Source organism: Chiloscyllium punctatum, chromosome 38, assembly GCF_047496795.1.
Source record: "Chiloscyllium punctatum isolate Juve2018m chromosome 38, sChiPun1.3, whole genome shotgun sequence".
Lineage (NCBI taxonomy): Eukaryota > Metazoa > Chordata > Chondrichthyes > Orectolobiformes > Hemiscylliidae > Chiloscyllium > Chiloscyllium punctatum.
The window spans coordinates 46,518,864-46,535,371 of NC_092776.1; the positions used below are offsets into that span (position 1 = coordinate 46,518,864).

At 40.1% G+C, this 16,508-nt stretch overlaps 1 protein-coding gene and 1 long non-coding RNA gene across 2 annotated transcripts; one reads left to right on the forward strand and one right to left on the reverse strand.

Annotated features, from left to right (window-relative positions):
* Nucleotides 1-5,818: 5,818 nt before the first annotated feature.
* LOC140463590 (uncharacterized) lies at nucleotides 5,819-7,452 on the reverse strand. The gene is made up of 2 exons (XR_011954701.1): nucleotides 6,705-7,452; nucleotides 5,819-5,915 (listed from the first exon to the last, which is right to left on the reverse strand). It is a non-coding gene; the product is annotated as an uncharacterized lncRNA (long non-coding RNA).
* LOC140463589 (uncharacterized) lies at nucleotides 7,345-16,129 on the forward strand. Its single transcript, XM_072557784.1, has 9 exons — nucleotides 7,345-7,571; nucleotides 8,542-8,748; nucleotides 8,905-9,036; nucleotides 9,134-9,241; nucleotides 9,342-9,440; nucleotides 10,045-10,143; nucleotides 10,238-10,336; nucleotides 12,304-12,402; nucleotides 14,898-16,129. Exons 1-9 carry the CDS (start codon nucleotides 7,422-7,424, stop codon nucleotides 14,985-14,987), a joined length of 1,083 nt encoding a protein of 360 aa, XP_072413885.1. The 5' UTR covers nucleotides 7,345-7,421; the 3' UTR covers nucleotides 14,988-16,129.
* The last annotated feature ends 379 nt before the right edge of the window (nucleotides 16,130-16,508 follow it).

Here is a 16,508-nt window from a genome sequence, read left to right on the forward strand (position 1 = left end):
AACTGGACTACAGTATTCTTCATAACTGTGAACAAGATACATTCTGTGAGGTCAAACAATATCAAATTAATAGCAGAGAGAGAGAGGGAGAAACATCATTCTTATTGCCACTAAGCATCAAAGTATTGTCCATATTAAGGATTCCACACTGGCTAATCTTTGATACTAATTTATTTGGAACGAACGTTACCATCCCCCAGTTTGGTGTTTTGCTCATGAGTTGTGCCTCATATCTTTGAGACCTAGAGGGGAGCAGCTTTGCTTTCAATTCTCACCTGACTTTCCAGCACTCACCAGAGACCAGCAGACTGGGCTCCTGAGGCTTTGTTGCTGCCTTCACCTTCATGAGAAAGGAATAGAGGCAGGTTAAAGGTAATTCTCAGCAACCTATCTAGATAATCTCAGTCATAACAGATCGATCCAATATGTGGGGCAGCGGTCAAGGCAGAGAGAGAGGGAGAGAGAGAGAGAGAGAGAGAGAGAGAGAAAAGCCCATGTGACAGGAACCAGGACATACCACCTTCACTAACTTGTCAATATACTTTTGAAGTTCGACACAGTCTTCCTCAATTCTTCCAGATTTCATGTCATCTGCAAACTTTGAAACTGCCCCACACACCTAGATCCAGATCAGGGAAAGTAAGGATCCAACAGAGATCCAGACAAAGCTTCATTACAAATCATTCCTAGTTCAGGTCACATCCATGAACAATCTAGTCAACACAAAGAAGGAAGCATATGATAGGTATAGACAGCTGGGATCAAGTGAATCCCTGGAGGAGTATAAGGGCAGTAGAAGTATATTAAGAGGGAACGCAGATGGGCAAAAATGGGACCTGAGGTAGCTTTTGCAAATAGGATTAAGGAGAATCCAAAAAGATCTTACAAATACTTTAAGGATAAAGAGTAAATATGGCGAAAATAGAGCCATATTAGGGAAATAGGGAACAATGGCAGTTTGTGAGAACTAAACAAATATTCAACATTAGTATTTGGTGTGGAGAAGGGCATGGAAGATGGGAACTTAGAAAAATAAGTACAGGTGATTTTTCTGTAGCACGTGTTTCTACAACACGAATTGGCAATAACAAAGATTGCTGAATTTAGACCAATATTTGTAGAACACAAACTTTCCTTACTATAACATGATCCTGGACCTCTTATTTTAATTAGTGCTAGAACTGGATGATTTTCTTATAAAGCAAGGTCACACAGAAACCAAACTATGGCGTTATAAGAGAACTACCAGTAGCAAAGTCTTGAAAAGTGTCCATATTACAAAAGAGGAGGTGCTGGAGTACTTAAAACATGTAAAGGTGACTAAATCCCCAGGAGCTGATCAGACGTACCCCAGAACCTTGTGTGAGTTAGGGGAGAGGTTGTTGGACCCCCTTGCTGAAACATTTGTATTATCGAAAGCAATGGGGGAGGTGCAAGAAGACTAGAAATTGACTAATGTGGTGCCGTCATTTAAGGAAAGTGGTTAAGGAAAAGCCAGGGAACCAAACACTGGTGAGCCTTACATCAATGATGGGTAAGTTGTTGGAGGGGATTCTGGGATTACACACATTTGGAAAAGCAAGGACTCATTAGGCATAGTTAGCATGGCTTTGTGCATGGGAAATTGAGTCTCACTAACTTGATTGAGTTTTTTGAAGACGTGACAAAGCAGAGCAATAGATATTACGAGTGTACAGGACATTGGTTTAGATTACACTTTAGATTACTTACAGTGTGAAACAGGCCCTTCGGCCCAACAAGTCCACACCAACCCACCACCCATCCAGACCCATTCCCCTACACCTAACACTACGGGCAATTTAGCATGGCCAATTCACCTAACTTGCACATTTTTGGATTGTGGGAGGAAACCGGAACAAACCCATGCAGACACAGGGAGAATGTGCAAACTCCACACAGACAGTCGCCTGAGGCAGGAACTGAACCCAGGTCTCTGGCGTTGTGAGGCAGCAGTGCTAACCACTATGCCACCGTGCCTCCCACAGTTGGAATATTATGTGCAGTTCTGGTCTCCTTCCTATTGGAAAGATGTTGTGAAACTTGAAAGGGTTCAGAAAAGATTTACAAGGATGTTGCCAAGGTTGGAGGATTTGGGCTATAGGGAGAGGCTGAACAGGCTGGGGCTGTTTTCCCTGGAGGGTCAGAGGCTGAGGTGTGACCTTATAGAGGTTTACAAAATTATGAGGGGCATGGATTGAGTAAATAGGCAAAGTCTTTTCCCTGGGGTCGGGGACTCCAGAACTAGAGGGCATAGGTTTAGGGTGAGGGGGGAAAGATAAAAAGAGACCTAAGGGGCAATGTTTTCACGCAGAGGGTGGTATGGGTGTGGAATGAGTTGCCAGAGGAAGTGGTGGAGGCTAATACAATTGCAACATTTAAAAGGCATTTGGATGGGTATATGAATAGGAAGAGTTTGGAGGTATATGGGCTGGGTGCTGGCAGGTGGGACTAGATTGGGTTTGGCTATCTGGTCAGCATGGACGGGTTGGACAGAGGGGTCTGTTTCCATGTTGTACATCTCAATGACTCTATGACTACGCTGTTTATATTGACTTTAGCAAGACATTTGACAAAGTTCTGCATGGTAGACTGGTTAGCAAAGGTAGATCACATGGAACCCAGGAGGAGCTAGCCAATTGGATACAAAATTGGTTTGAAGATTGGAGACAGAATGTGATGATGGAGAGTTCTTTTTGGACTGGAGGCCTGTGACCAGCAGTGTGCTGCTAGGATAAGTGTTGGGTCCACAGCTTTTCATTATTTATATAAGAGATTTGGATGTGAATATAGAAGGTATGGTTACTAAGTTTGCAGATGACACCAATATTGGTGGGAGTGACAATGAAGAAGGTTATCTTACAGTACAACGGGACATTAGTCAGATGGGCCAATGGACCAAGGAGGGGCAGATGAAGTTTAATTTAAATAAATGTGAGGTGTTGCAATTTGGTAAGACAAATTAAGGCAGGACTTATACAGTTAATGATAGGGCCCTGGGGAACAAAGAGACATATTGGTGCAGGTGCATAGTTCCTTGAAAATAGCATCAGATGTAGACAGCGTAGTGAAAAAGATGTTTGGCCCACTAGCTTTCATTTGTCAGAGCATTGAGTTCAGGACATGGGAATGTTACAGCTGTACAAGACATTGGTAAGGCCACATTTGGAGTACTGCATATAATTCAGGGTCACCTTGCTATAGGAAGGCTGTTATTAAGCTGGAAAAGGTGCAAAAAAGATTTACAAGGATGTTACCAAGACAGGCAAGTTTGATTTACAAAGAGAGGTTGGATAGGCTGGGACTTTCTTCCCTGAGCATAGCAGCTGAGGGGTGACCTTATGAGATTTATGAATTCACATAGGCCATGGATAGGATGAATAGCCAAGGTCTTTTCTGTAGGGTAGGGGAGTCCAACACTAGAGGACATAGGTTTAAGGTGAGAAGGGAAAGATATAAAAGGGACCTGAGAGGCAACGTTTTCATACAGAGGGTAATGCATGTAGGGAACAAGCTGCCAGAGGAAGTGATAGAGGCACGCACAATAACAACATTTAAAAGACATTTGGACAGGTAAATGAATAGGAAACGTTTAGAGGATTTGGACCAAATGGAGGAAAATGGGCCTAGTTCAGTTTCTGGTTGAGCTGGAGAGCCTGCTTCAGTGTTGCCTGACTCTATTAAATATTTATGCCATGATTCTTCCACAATAAAGGAAATGTCTCTAATTTTCTGTAACCATCAATCCAAGCCAACCATGAGGCTTGTGAGTACATTTAGCTTTCTGACTAAGCAAGTCTCAACAGATAACAGTGAGGCACACGTGAATACAGTGAAATCATTATGATGTGAAGTATTTCCAAGGGAAATTTAAATTTGAAAAACATTCATGCCATCTGTGCTCTGTAAACATACATGGCAATGGACATTGGCAGGAAAGTTGGGATCACGATTCAGAGCCCCCTTGTTTGATCAGGAACCTCTTTAATAAACCATTTGTAGATGGAGTATTGTCAGCTGACAGCAAATTTCACTGATGAACGCTTACCCCACTGTGGAATCCTGTGCATGTATGTTCAAGTTTTAATTATATTCATGTGGGGAAGGACACAAACAGAGAAATTGGAGGTGACCCACTGTTCCAACTGCAATGTCACTCAGTTGACCAAATTCTGGCCTCGTGAAATGCATTAGAACAACTTCCCACCTCTGGTGAAAATATTGCTTCTTGCAATACAATCACAATCTTCTTCATATCCTGACTTAGCTAGGATATTAAATCTTCCAGGTTGACTGTGGACTGACAATTTTTCATTTCATATGAAACGAAACAAGCCTGAATGATCAAATTTTGAGTGCCTGCAGCATGCTTTATTTCACATGAAACTGGATTGCGATCTTACTGACTTATATCGTTAATGGGCATGGGTCAGTTGGATTAGATCAACAATGAATGTCAACAACACATCACTTCCAAAATTGTGGACTGGAAATAATTATATAGTGGTCACTAATAAATCCAATAAAGAATGCAGCAGCCACCACTTTACACAGATATTGGTTGGAATGTGAAATTTGTTACCAAATGGATTTATTGTGGCAAATAGCACAAATAATGAGGATGAAAACATTAGAACAGGATTAGATGAAGTAGGGCAAGTGCAGCAAAAGCACCAGCTTAGAGTAGTGGTTAGCTTCAGTAAATATAATTCAATGAAATGTTGGATAAATCTCCATTTTCAGTGCTAGATTTGTAATTCAGACTGTTATATCAGTTATTTTGCATTTACATAGTTTGTACAAATTAGATTTTCTTTCAATTAGTACATGTAGATGACTTAAATATGGTTGCAAATTGATAGCTGAGATTTTGGAAGATTATCATGAAAACTTTGCACCATCATCATTATTGAGTATAAAGATGCTTTACATCTTTCCCAGTATAGTTTGCACAAGACATTCCTCTTTACCCTCATTGTCTGATTTACAGACCACAAGATAGTTGCTGAATCAGGCTATTCAGCCCATTGAGTCTGGTCCAGCATTCAAGGAGATCATAGCTGAGCTGATCTGATAATGGTCAACCCCACTTTCCTGCCTTATCCCCATAATTCCCTTAATGATTATAAATTTGTCTATCTTAAATTTGTACATGCTTAATGACCCAATCTCTAGGGTTTCTGTGGTAAAGAGTTCCACAAATCCACTACTGTCTGAGCGAAAACAAAAATCCTGATCTAGTTTGAAATGGGCCTCCTTTACTCTGAAACGTCGATTCTCTTGCTCCTTGGACGCTGCCTGATCTGCTGTGCTTTTCCACCACCCCTTTCGTCCCTTATTCTGAGTATGCCCTCTGACCATAGACTCTCCCACAAAGGGAAGCAATCTGTGCATCTACCCTGTCAAGCACCTTAAGAATCTTGAGTGTTTTAACATAGTTGCCACTCATTCTTCTGAACTCCAATCAGCACAGATCCAACCTATTCAACAATGAATAAGAACTTATATAAAAACTTCAAAGAGTAAAGGCGTTGGAATAATTTCCATGCTAGTTTGTACCCTCACATACTTTGTGGGAAATAGCATGTGTTGGCAAATGTTCTAAACATGGTCATAAGTATTTTCTCCAGAATGCTTAAGGAAAGCCTGCGGTGTCAACACTAATATATAGCGTTGACGTCCCCCTTCAGCATCGAAAAGGCAGAGCTTGTTTTATTTTAGTGACAATACAGTAGTGGGAACTCTAGCAAGGCTGACAAGTGTTATTCTTAGTGCGAAAAAAACAGCTGAGGCCAAGAGGCTCTTTCGTGAACTGTTTATTTCTATTTGGTCTTTTAGACGCTACATTCCAGTCAAATCCACAAAGGGACACACACTTGCTTCGAACGGATCACGTTCTGCAAAGACAAACATAAATACGCGTGTTAAATTATACCATAAATAATATCGCGCTTACATAATCAAAGTAAATATTATTAGACCGTCAACTCGGATTTCATATCAGCCTCCGATGCAGTATTTCGTCTGTTCATCTGATTTGGAATCAACAATAAACCCTGACAGTTTGTGTATTTGTATAACATCTGTGTTTTCCTTGTCGGATTGTGGCTGTGTCATTACGGCTATAGATGTCATTCGCGTGTAATTCACACAGTCCAACTCACTCTATTAGCTCCATTCATCAAACTGCACAAAGCCAAGACTGAGTGGACCATCTGAAATCAACATTTCAGGATTCAAGTAGCCAAACACAGAGTTACTACTGTTTCCTGAAACCGAATCCGCCGCCCCCTCCCCCAGCAGCTCCACATTTATCCAAATCATCGGGAATTGTTTCCTTTCCATGGAATTCTGAGGAAAGGAAGTCGCAGCAATTCACTACATCATCAGAACAATTAAACCAGTGAACATGGGTGGGGGGGGGGGGGGGGGGGTGGTGTGGAGTGAAGATATGAAACATAGAAACGGCATTTAGTGCAGTGTATAGACGCTGGGATAGGAACATAGCTATCATTAATGAGCGATTTAGGGAGGAAATGACAGGCAAAAGCTACACACTATTATGATGGAAATCTGGGACAAGACCAGAACGCAGCAGACGCTGAAGCAGGATAAACGGTACCTGTGGAATAAAGAGACAGATGTCATTGCAAACACCGTTTGGAAAGCTCCCAGTGGCCACTTACCTGCAGCTACCGCTGGACTTGCGCTGGGATGTTGTTTACTTTGGTTTCAATAAACCCCACAAAGCATCTCATTTCACCAACCATCTCTCCGTGTTGACAGCGATCCTCTTACCTTGGTGGGCAGTATTTCCGAAAAAAATGACTCCACTGTCTGTGACTGCATCATCTTCAGGAAGCACAGCGGGACAGTGATACCAGCTACGCTGGGTGAATTCAGATGCAGAAACATCAATCTGACCAAAGGGCTGCTCATCTGGTTTGAAATATATACATTTTTGTATCGGTGACCAATCGATCTTGCAAGGAGACAGACGTATTAGAATGATTATGGGATGTAACGGAAACTCACAGGCAGTCCATGTTGTGTTTGAGCCCTGACTCTGTGTCAAGGTGAATTGCAACATTCATGCATTTAACGCGCCCTTGTTTCTCGGATCTGCTCGACTGGTAAAAGAATTTATGGAATTCCGCAAGACAGCTGTCACGTAACACATGAGGTGGCAACATGATTAGCATAGTTTGCTTCTTTAGTCAGTTCTAATAGCACAAGGATTACATTTCAGATGCTTAATATATGCAGTTTTGTCTGTGTTAAAGGCGCCTTTCATCCTTGGTTAAAAAGGTCTTGTGACATGAGATCACGCCTCCTACTATGCCCGGAATGACAAGGAAGCGCTGGCTCTGACTGAACTCTGGCTGAAGCTCCCAGCTTGGAACATGACCTCACCCAGAGGCGCCCATTTTATATATAAGGAAGGTAGGCTGGGAGTGTCATCAGAAGTTTGCAGTTGTTCGCTGAGGAAACTCAAGGAGCTTTATTCCCCAAGAACCTCTGGCAACATGGTGATGCTGCGAGTTGAAGACCTGGTAGGAACTTTTGACCCTAAAATATTGTTTAAATGCATGTCTCTGCTAGGGATAATCATCCAATACCGGAGTTTTACGAATATTGTCTCTATTATCATTCAATTGTGAATTATTATCTCACAGAATCGTGTTAAGAAACAATATTTAATCCTTGAATCTGGTGCGTTTTCACTGAGTTATTCCTGCAGCTACTATATTCATCACTGCCGACTGTTTTGCAAGGCAAGTGGAGCTGTTGACAATGTAACAAATTGTGGCTAGATAGAATGGCCATGATAAATCACAGAATAATAGACAGCAAGTATGCATAGTCAGTTCTCTCTTGCTGTGGTTGGGGATACAATGATTAGGAGGTTTTTGCATGTAAACTGGCACTATCCATGGTGTTTAATCAGCTAGAAAGATGCAATATTTAATCTTACATTTTGTGGGGAGTTTATATATTTTTAGTAAACAAATTACAAAACAGTTTACAAAAAACATTTACAGCTGTACACAAGAGACAGCAATTTTACAAGGGAGAGAAGCAGCAGAGCAGGCCCCAAATCCTACCGTTCAACCATTTTACAGGGAGATGAGGACAAACCTCAAATCCCAGTTCCACATATGACAAGACAGTGACAATGACATTTGTACATTAGACAATACTGTTACATACAAAAGTGCATTTGTGGGGAGTTTATACTGTACTGGGGAACTGTGAATACAGACATGAGCTTCGCTGTTTAAATATATATTTCGAATGCACCCGTTGATGAGTTTAACTGAGCCTGTAATATTGCCTGTAATTCAATCCGAATTAACAGTCCTTCTTCCTAAATCCGAATACGGGGAAGTGGAGATGATGGTAATAAGTTATTTCTGTTGGATAAGGTCGGGGATAGCGGGCTGAGCTGCTGCGGTGAATCGGATTTCCGAGGGCCGGGGCCGCTCTCTCCATCCGCAATCATTGCCTTCTCCTTTCCACCAGGTGACCGGTAAACAGAGTGAGGTGAAATCCGGCGGATGGGAGGCCGAGCCTCCGTCGGTGCAGGAAGAGTTTGGCAGCGGGGAATATTGCTCTGCGATGGCGATCGAGAAGCAGGACGGTGTGAAAAGCCAAACGGTACCATTCCCGTTCATCCCCTGCCCTAAGCACCAGAAAGAGAAACTCCAGCCGGTGCCACGCAACAAAAATGTACGTGCGAAAAGTGAATGTAACATTCACTGTAAGGCCAGCAACTTCCTTACTGACCGTCCGAACCATAATTCATGTAGCTCCCCTGCTCCTTAAGAGGATCTATTGATGGCGTGTGCCACCTGTCACTAACCATTGTCGCTCTTGTGTGTTTAGGTTAAGCCAGCGGTGCAGAGGCTGAAACTTGAAACGGTGGATGATCTCCAATTCCTTGTCAGCCTGAAGAAACACAAACAATCCAAGGCCGTTGTTGTGGAACCCGTACCTCAGCAGGAACCCGACACTATTGTAAGTTCAAAGCAGCAGTCACAAAACTAAAGAGCGTCAAGAAATTGTGCTGATCTTCTGAAATGAATGTCTGACCCCCTTCTTGTGATTGGCTCAGGTTGGACCTGTAGATGTGGAGACCTTTTGGCACGCAGCGGTGGAAAATAACCTCCCTGTGATTGAGAAATACTTGGCCGACGGGGGGCAACCAGATATATGCGACCAGGTAAAATAGATAAGCCAATCCAACATATTAATGTGATTTGTGTTTTGTAATTCTGGCTGATTAAATGAAACCAAACAGTTCATTTTTCATACTTAAACAGTTTAACAGGACTGCCATGCACCGGGCCTGCTCTGAAGGGAACGAGGAAGTTGTACTGAAACTATTAGAAGCTGGAGCCTCCACTGAGTTTCGAGATATGGTAATGATCATTTACCGTGTGCTATTTACGCAGCAACTCTGGGTGACTCAGGGTGATGGAAAAGTCATGTGCCTTAAGGCAGTGTTCTGTTAGCTACAATAATTGCTTACAAGGGCTGCACAAACGGTGTTTTCTGGTTTCTGGATTCAATTACAAGAAAACACAAACACAGATTGTATTCTTTGGAATGTAGATTAGAGTGATTTTATTAAAGTTTTAAAGATTTTTAAGGGAAATAATATGATCATTACAACTATATTGGTTGAGGAGTCTGGGACTAAAAGACATTGCTAACAGCAATTGGTCCTAAGTCGTTTAGTTTTACATTTAACATGAAATCAACCGAATTTTGTTAGTCAAATTAAAGACAAAGGTAGCGATTTTATTGAATGTCAGAGCAGATTTAAAGTGCTCGATGGCTTAGTCTTATTCCTGTATTTCTAAGATCTAGTTTGAGAATGAGCACACAGAAAAGTGAACACGCTTAGCGTAATGCAATAATTGACATGATTTATGCCATCTCATCACGCGATTACAAACATTTTAACCCATCCTACTTGTGAAAGATTCTTTACTAAGTGACATTAATTTACTTCATGCACAGCTCGATGCCACAGCGGTCCACTGGTCCTGTCGTGGGGGTAGCCTGGAAGTGCTGAAAACCTTGTTAAACAACGATGCAAATGTAAACGCCAAAGACAAGGTATGCAGCTATCTATAGAGTCAAATATCATAGCTAAGATTTACTTGCAATAGTGCATGTGCCATTAACATCATTTTGTTTTTATTTAACACAGCTATGTAGCACTCCTTTACACGTTGCTGTCCGAACTGGGCATTATGAATGTGCTGAACATCTTATCGCATGTGGAGCAGATCTGAATGCCAGAGATATGGTATGTATTAATTCATGTACAAGGAATTTGTTCTGTCTTATCTTACCTATCATATTGACCGTATGTCTTCTGTAAAAGACAGATGTAAAGGGCAAGGACAAACCACAGCATTTTAATTGTTCAACTATGTATAGACCAGACGGGATGACTTGAGTGGTATCAAGGGTTATAGCACGCCAAACTACTAAGATCGAGATTCTAGTCTTGATTTGAGGTGCGTAACGCAGCTATTGACAGGTGTTTAAATGTGGAGTTATACTGCCTGGTATGAAATGCGATGGAACATTTGAAGCCAGTTCCTAATAACCATGGAAAGACAACATAAAACTATCTAGAATTCAACATCATAACTGACCATGAGCTGTTAACTTGTGCCAATAATCCAACTGTTTCAGTAATGCCCTTTCCTGAATCAAATCTTCCCGCGTTAGACCTAAAAGAGACTGATCACAAACCTGAGGCTGATCCATAACTATTATCTGAAACGATCCCATCGACTAACTTAGTTCTATCATGATTATAAAAGAAAGTCCACCACACCTCAGGAAACAATGGATGGTTATTAAGGCCATTCCCAAGAAATATGGGAAAACTCATGCGGAAAATGGAAATGCCGTCCAGCTAATAGACAATGTTTGAGTTTAGGTTTTGATATTGGACTATATCAGGGTAGCACTTGTTGAAAAGACAATGTTTTACAGCACTGCAGAGGTGGCTTTAGTGGCGGGACCAGGAAAGGTCACCGTCGGTCAATGGCCGGACACCTTCCCTGTAGAGAAGTTGAGCACTGAAAGTGACAATACAGCTATTACGAGGGATGGAGAATTGTCTGCTGGAATCTGTGTATTGGACGAGGCTGATAATAGTATCGAGCTGAGCGAAAAGGTTGCACGTGTGGCTGTCCACTAGAATCGCCTTCCTGCCTGAACAGGCGAACCTTCCTAACCGGCTGTTGTACTTCTAAGGCTAATTAACCTCTTAATTGGCTACCTGCAGGCGATAGGAGTCGCAGATCACCAGGGTCAGGATCTGCATTTGTCCCCTTTCGTGAAAAGCAGTTAAGATACCACATTCTGACCCAATGGTCTGATAATAGTTTCCTTACAGGGACTGGAATAACAAGGCCCACTTAACTGAATTACCGAACACTGGGAATTGGAAGTCTGCTATTCTCCTGGCATCTTGATAAAATGTTACTATTAACTGATGAAAGTACAAGTGGAGACGCAAACATAGGAGCGGTCCTAGAAAACAGGCTTAACTTAGACACAGCGCCTGCATGTCAGAGGGTCTAAGTAAAGGCTGTGAACAACGTCTGGCGCCGGGAGAAAAGTGCATTACTTTTCACAGCCAGCATGACTACTATTGACTGGAATTACGCTTTGGCTTCTGTTCTGGGTATTGTGTCATAATTGACGGTCGATTTTTCACTACTTCCACTCCACTGCTAGGCAAATGACTTTACGTTCAGCAAGTGAATACTTCTGCCAAGTGACTATTGATTGTTGGGAATCTGCAGACAACTTGAACTTAGAAGGACAGGCTGGTTTATTTCAAGTCAAAGGGCAGTTATGGTAGGCTTGTGATCAACCTGAAGACTAAAGAGTGAAAATCAACGCGTTATATATTTCATTAACGGAGTTTGCAATTGCTTCATCAAGCAGCCATTTTAAAATTCAGGTACTGTATCTGTATTCTACCTATTACATAGTGAGAGGGAAGTATAGTTACAGCACTGACTAGCTCAATAAACCTTGGCTTTGGCGAATAGTGCTTAACTGCCTTGTGTCCCAACGCTGAGAGAGAGGGTACTTGCCTTAGAAAACATAAGTTTCACCACCAAGGATTGTAACTTTTTTTGGGGAACTTTTCCTAAATTAAATTGGATTGCACAAGATGAAAAGTAGTGGAATCAAACTGGTTTTGTTGAATAGTAACCTTTATCTCCAAAACTGTGTTTTCTGAAGGAAGGCGACACCCCTATGCATGATGCAGTCAGGCTAAGCCGTTACCGATTGATGAAACTTCTGATGATTTACGGAGCCAATCCAACTTTAAAAAACTGCGTAAGTACAACAATTGGAAACCTTCACATGATAGATAGAATTTGAAATTAGAGTCCTTTAAGGTTGTTTCATAGTGAAGAAGGGCTTATGCCCGAAATGTTGATTCTCTTGCTCCTTGGATGCTGCCTGACCTGCTGTGCTTTTCCAGCAACACAGTTTTCAGCTCTGTTTCATAAAGTGCCCTAACTACTACATGTTTTGATGAATCCAAATTAAGATAGTGTACAATGAACACTACGACCAGAGTTTAGTTCAAAGGACAATTGAGTAAATAAATAACAATGACGAAGGCAACATTTTAAATCAATTGAAACTCTTCGCTGTAAGAGCATTCGATTTTCAACTTCTTCCTTATTCATTCACAGGATGTGGGCAGTTCTGGCTGGTCCAGCCTTAATTGCCCATTTCCAATTAGCCTTGAGAATGTTGTGGTGAGCTGCCAAATTGAATAGCTACAGTCAATGGCTGTTAGAGAGTTTCAGGATTCTGTTCCAATAACAATAATAATGGTGATAAAATTTCAAGTCAAGATGGTGTGTATATTTATATTATAAAAATACTTATTTTACATTTGCCCATTTTCATTGCTTAATTTGTGGAAAGTAATATTAGCAAGTGAGATTTCCTAAGGTAGAATTCAAAATAAATCCACTACATTCTTTCACTGATCTCCAATGAAAGGTAGTGTAGGATGCTTATGAAAGGATCTGGTTTTAGAGTGATGTTTTGTTCATTATAAGCTGCTGTATAATATGTCAAATTTGCAGTGAGAATTTTCAAAATCAGTGAATGTAACTATTACTGTCCATTTCTAAAACTTGAATTATTTACTATCCGTAAAAACAAGAGTTCCATGCCTAAAATAAATTTCAAGATAATGCGAATTAAATTACTCTGAAATCTAAACTGTTTAAAGTTCAGTTCAACAAGTTTGAAGAGTCTATTCAACACAGAGTTACATGTTTAAACAAAGTGTGTGCTAAATGTATTACCAACTGATTGCTGTAGCAGCCGGCATTACATTCAGCATATGCTTCCCTGAATTGCACAGCACTCTATAATTACCGTCAAGCTATGTAAACTATACATCTCTGCAGCATTAACCTCAATGTAGCTACTCAACATTAACTTTATACTGTACTAGCTTTCCTTGGGACCGTTATTATGAAGAAATTGCCCAGGGTGCAAAAAATAATCAATTTGGGAGATCAACACTACTTTGTTTTTTTTTAAGTTTCTAAAGAGTAAAAGTATTGCAGACCTTTTAGAAAACCTGGAAATAGACCATGCCATTCAGTTGCATTAGATAATATTTGAATCTTTCCAGACGAAGCCCTTCATTTGAACTGAACAAATATTTAAGAGACTTGTAACTGGGTGTGGGGAAAGGCAGGGAAAATTAAACTCAGTGGACTGACACATCATCATAAAAGAAAAAAACAGATTGTTACATGGTTAATACTAATTTCATATCAGATAATAGAAAATTGAGAAATTAAAGAAACAAAGAACATGTTACTAGCTAAAGGCAACAGAAGTCAACCCAAGAAGGGATTAGGCACCAGAGTGATGGCCTGTTGATCAGATCTAAAATTAGAAGATACAAGGTGGAGTATTTCAGCCTTTCCTATTTTGTACGTTATGTAATCACATTGTAACACCATAGAAGTTTTAAGAATAAATATGACAAGCAAATCCATGATAAGATCAGCTTTTTGTAAATCAATACTGACTGTCTGATAAGTATCATGTGGATAAATATGACATTACCTGCTATGATAGCAAAAACAGGAAGACAGATTAACATTTTAAGTAGCAATAGGCTGAGAAAGGAGGTGGTGCAAAAAGACTTGGGTATCCTTGTACATCAGTCACCGAAAGCATGGAGGCACAGCAGGTGGGGAAAAAGGCAACTGGTACTTTGGCCTTCATAATAAGAGAATTCAAGTCGAGGAGCAGAGATGTCTGCTACAGTCATACAGGGCATTGGTGAAACCACACATGGGAGCACTTCGATTAAGACAATATTAACTGGGGTTTGGAAGGATGAAGGGGAATACATGAAAAACTATAACATTTTAACAAGTCTACACAAGATAATGGAGACAGGATGTTCCCGATAACTTGAAAGTCCAGAATCAGGCATCACCGTCTAAAGAAATATAGGACTGAGGAGAAACATCTTAACCTGGAGAGCAGTAAGCCTCTGGTTGGAATTCTGTCACACAAAGTAGTTCAAGCCAAAACATTCAACGTTTTCAATAAATAGTTATATACAGTTCTCAAATCTAAAGGTTTCAAAAGGTAGGTGGAGAAAGTGGGAATAGTAACCTGAGATGGATGATCAGCCACAATTATACTGAATGGCAGAGCAGGCTCAAAGGGCTGAATAATCTACTCCTGCTCCTATTTTTATGCATCTGAATATTTAATACCATTTCAATAATTGTTACACATTTGAATTGTTGCATTTTATAACTGGTGCTCTGTTACAGAACGCACAGACACCGATAGATCTTGTTCTACAGTGGCAAACTGGTACAAAGGAAATCCTTAACCAATTTATGGAAAATTCACACAAGTAACCAAAGTGATGCTTGCTTCGTGCAAATTACATCCCATCCCCACCCCCCCAAGGATGACAGGTGCATTTGCCTGCTGTGGCAGATTGTGAGGACTTCAACACTCATTAGAACATTAGTTTAAATGTGATGTAGTACTGTGATTATTTATTGCAATTGTTTACGTTCATAAACTTGATGAAAATGAACTAAGACATCCAGAACATTGAAATTATTTTCAAAGAAGACTGGAATCTCTGACCTTTTTGACTGTCAGTAAAGAAGTTTATTTTGATAATCTTGAATGGTGAAGAAGTTAAGGCCGTGGAATGCTGGAAAGCTGAAAGTTGAAGTCATTTTATCAGTGCACGGTTGAAATGTTAGACATAGTGGGAGGGACGAGTATTTAAAATCTCTTGCAAATGATTTTACTATCCAACATCTAAATCAGCAGTGGTGACATTTAAGTTCCATTGCATCCCTCCATCATTTCAATTAAGATTGCAATTCAACTATTAAAAGTAATTTCTTATTTAAATAAGAATTGGAAAGAGATAGTGGAAGAAATGAAGGTATGAGTAAGTACTGAATATGGGAAAACAGTAAGTGGGGATATATGAAACTTGTGAACTGAATAATTAGGATGTAATCAACTATGATGTAAAATTTGTATATTTCTATAGTTGTTTGAAATTTGTAAATTTTGTACACATTAAGCATTTATTGTTATTTATCTGAAGTTTAAGAGTAAGACTACTTTTAAAAGTGGGATGATTCCAATAATTTGGACTTTGTGAATTGAAATGGATTGCACAATTATAGATTGCAGTAGGGAGAACATTTATCACAGGAAAATGTCTCCCAAGTTGGATAATGATCAGAGGGAACAGGAAGACTTGATCATTTATAATGTCATACCCATTGACAGAGCAGATCAGAATGCAATCCACATTAAGTGTAAGCAAAGCACTTGCAAAATGTGTGGGTTCCTGAATGTAGCTTAAAAGGGCTGCAGGCAAGCTGCTCAAGGTAATATGCTTGTGAACTCCATAGTACTATAAAGTTTCATAACATTGATCCACATTTCTTTTGTAAAAAGGAACAATTTCTGATGCAAAGTATTAATAGTGAGTTCTATTTTAAAAGCTTTTGTATTGTCCTGTTTTGGATTTTCTTGGAAATCACTGAATACAATATGATAAAGAAAAAAAAATAAAAGTATAAATATGGAGTTGATTTGTTTTAAAATCATTTCAAACATCTAGTAATTATCCATATTTGCATCATTGTGCTCTCATTTCTGAAGATAGAAGGATACAAAAATCCATTGGCTATTAACAAATCAATGCTACCTAATAGGCAACAATTATACAATTCAGAGGCAACCAATCTTCTGTTATAGGATTAAACTTGCCAATTCAATGTGGCACAGTAAAGATTTAAATAACTGGCTAATTATTATAGAAACCATGAAACAGAAACTTAAAGGGATAATAATCTGTGGATTACTACTTGAGCCACAAGCAAATTGGTGCAGGGTGAATG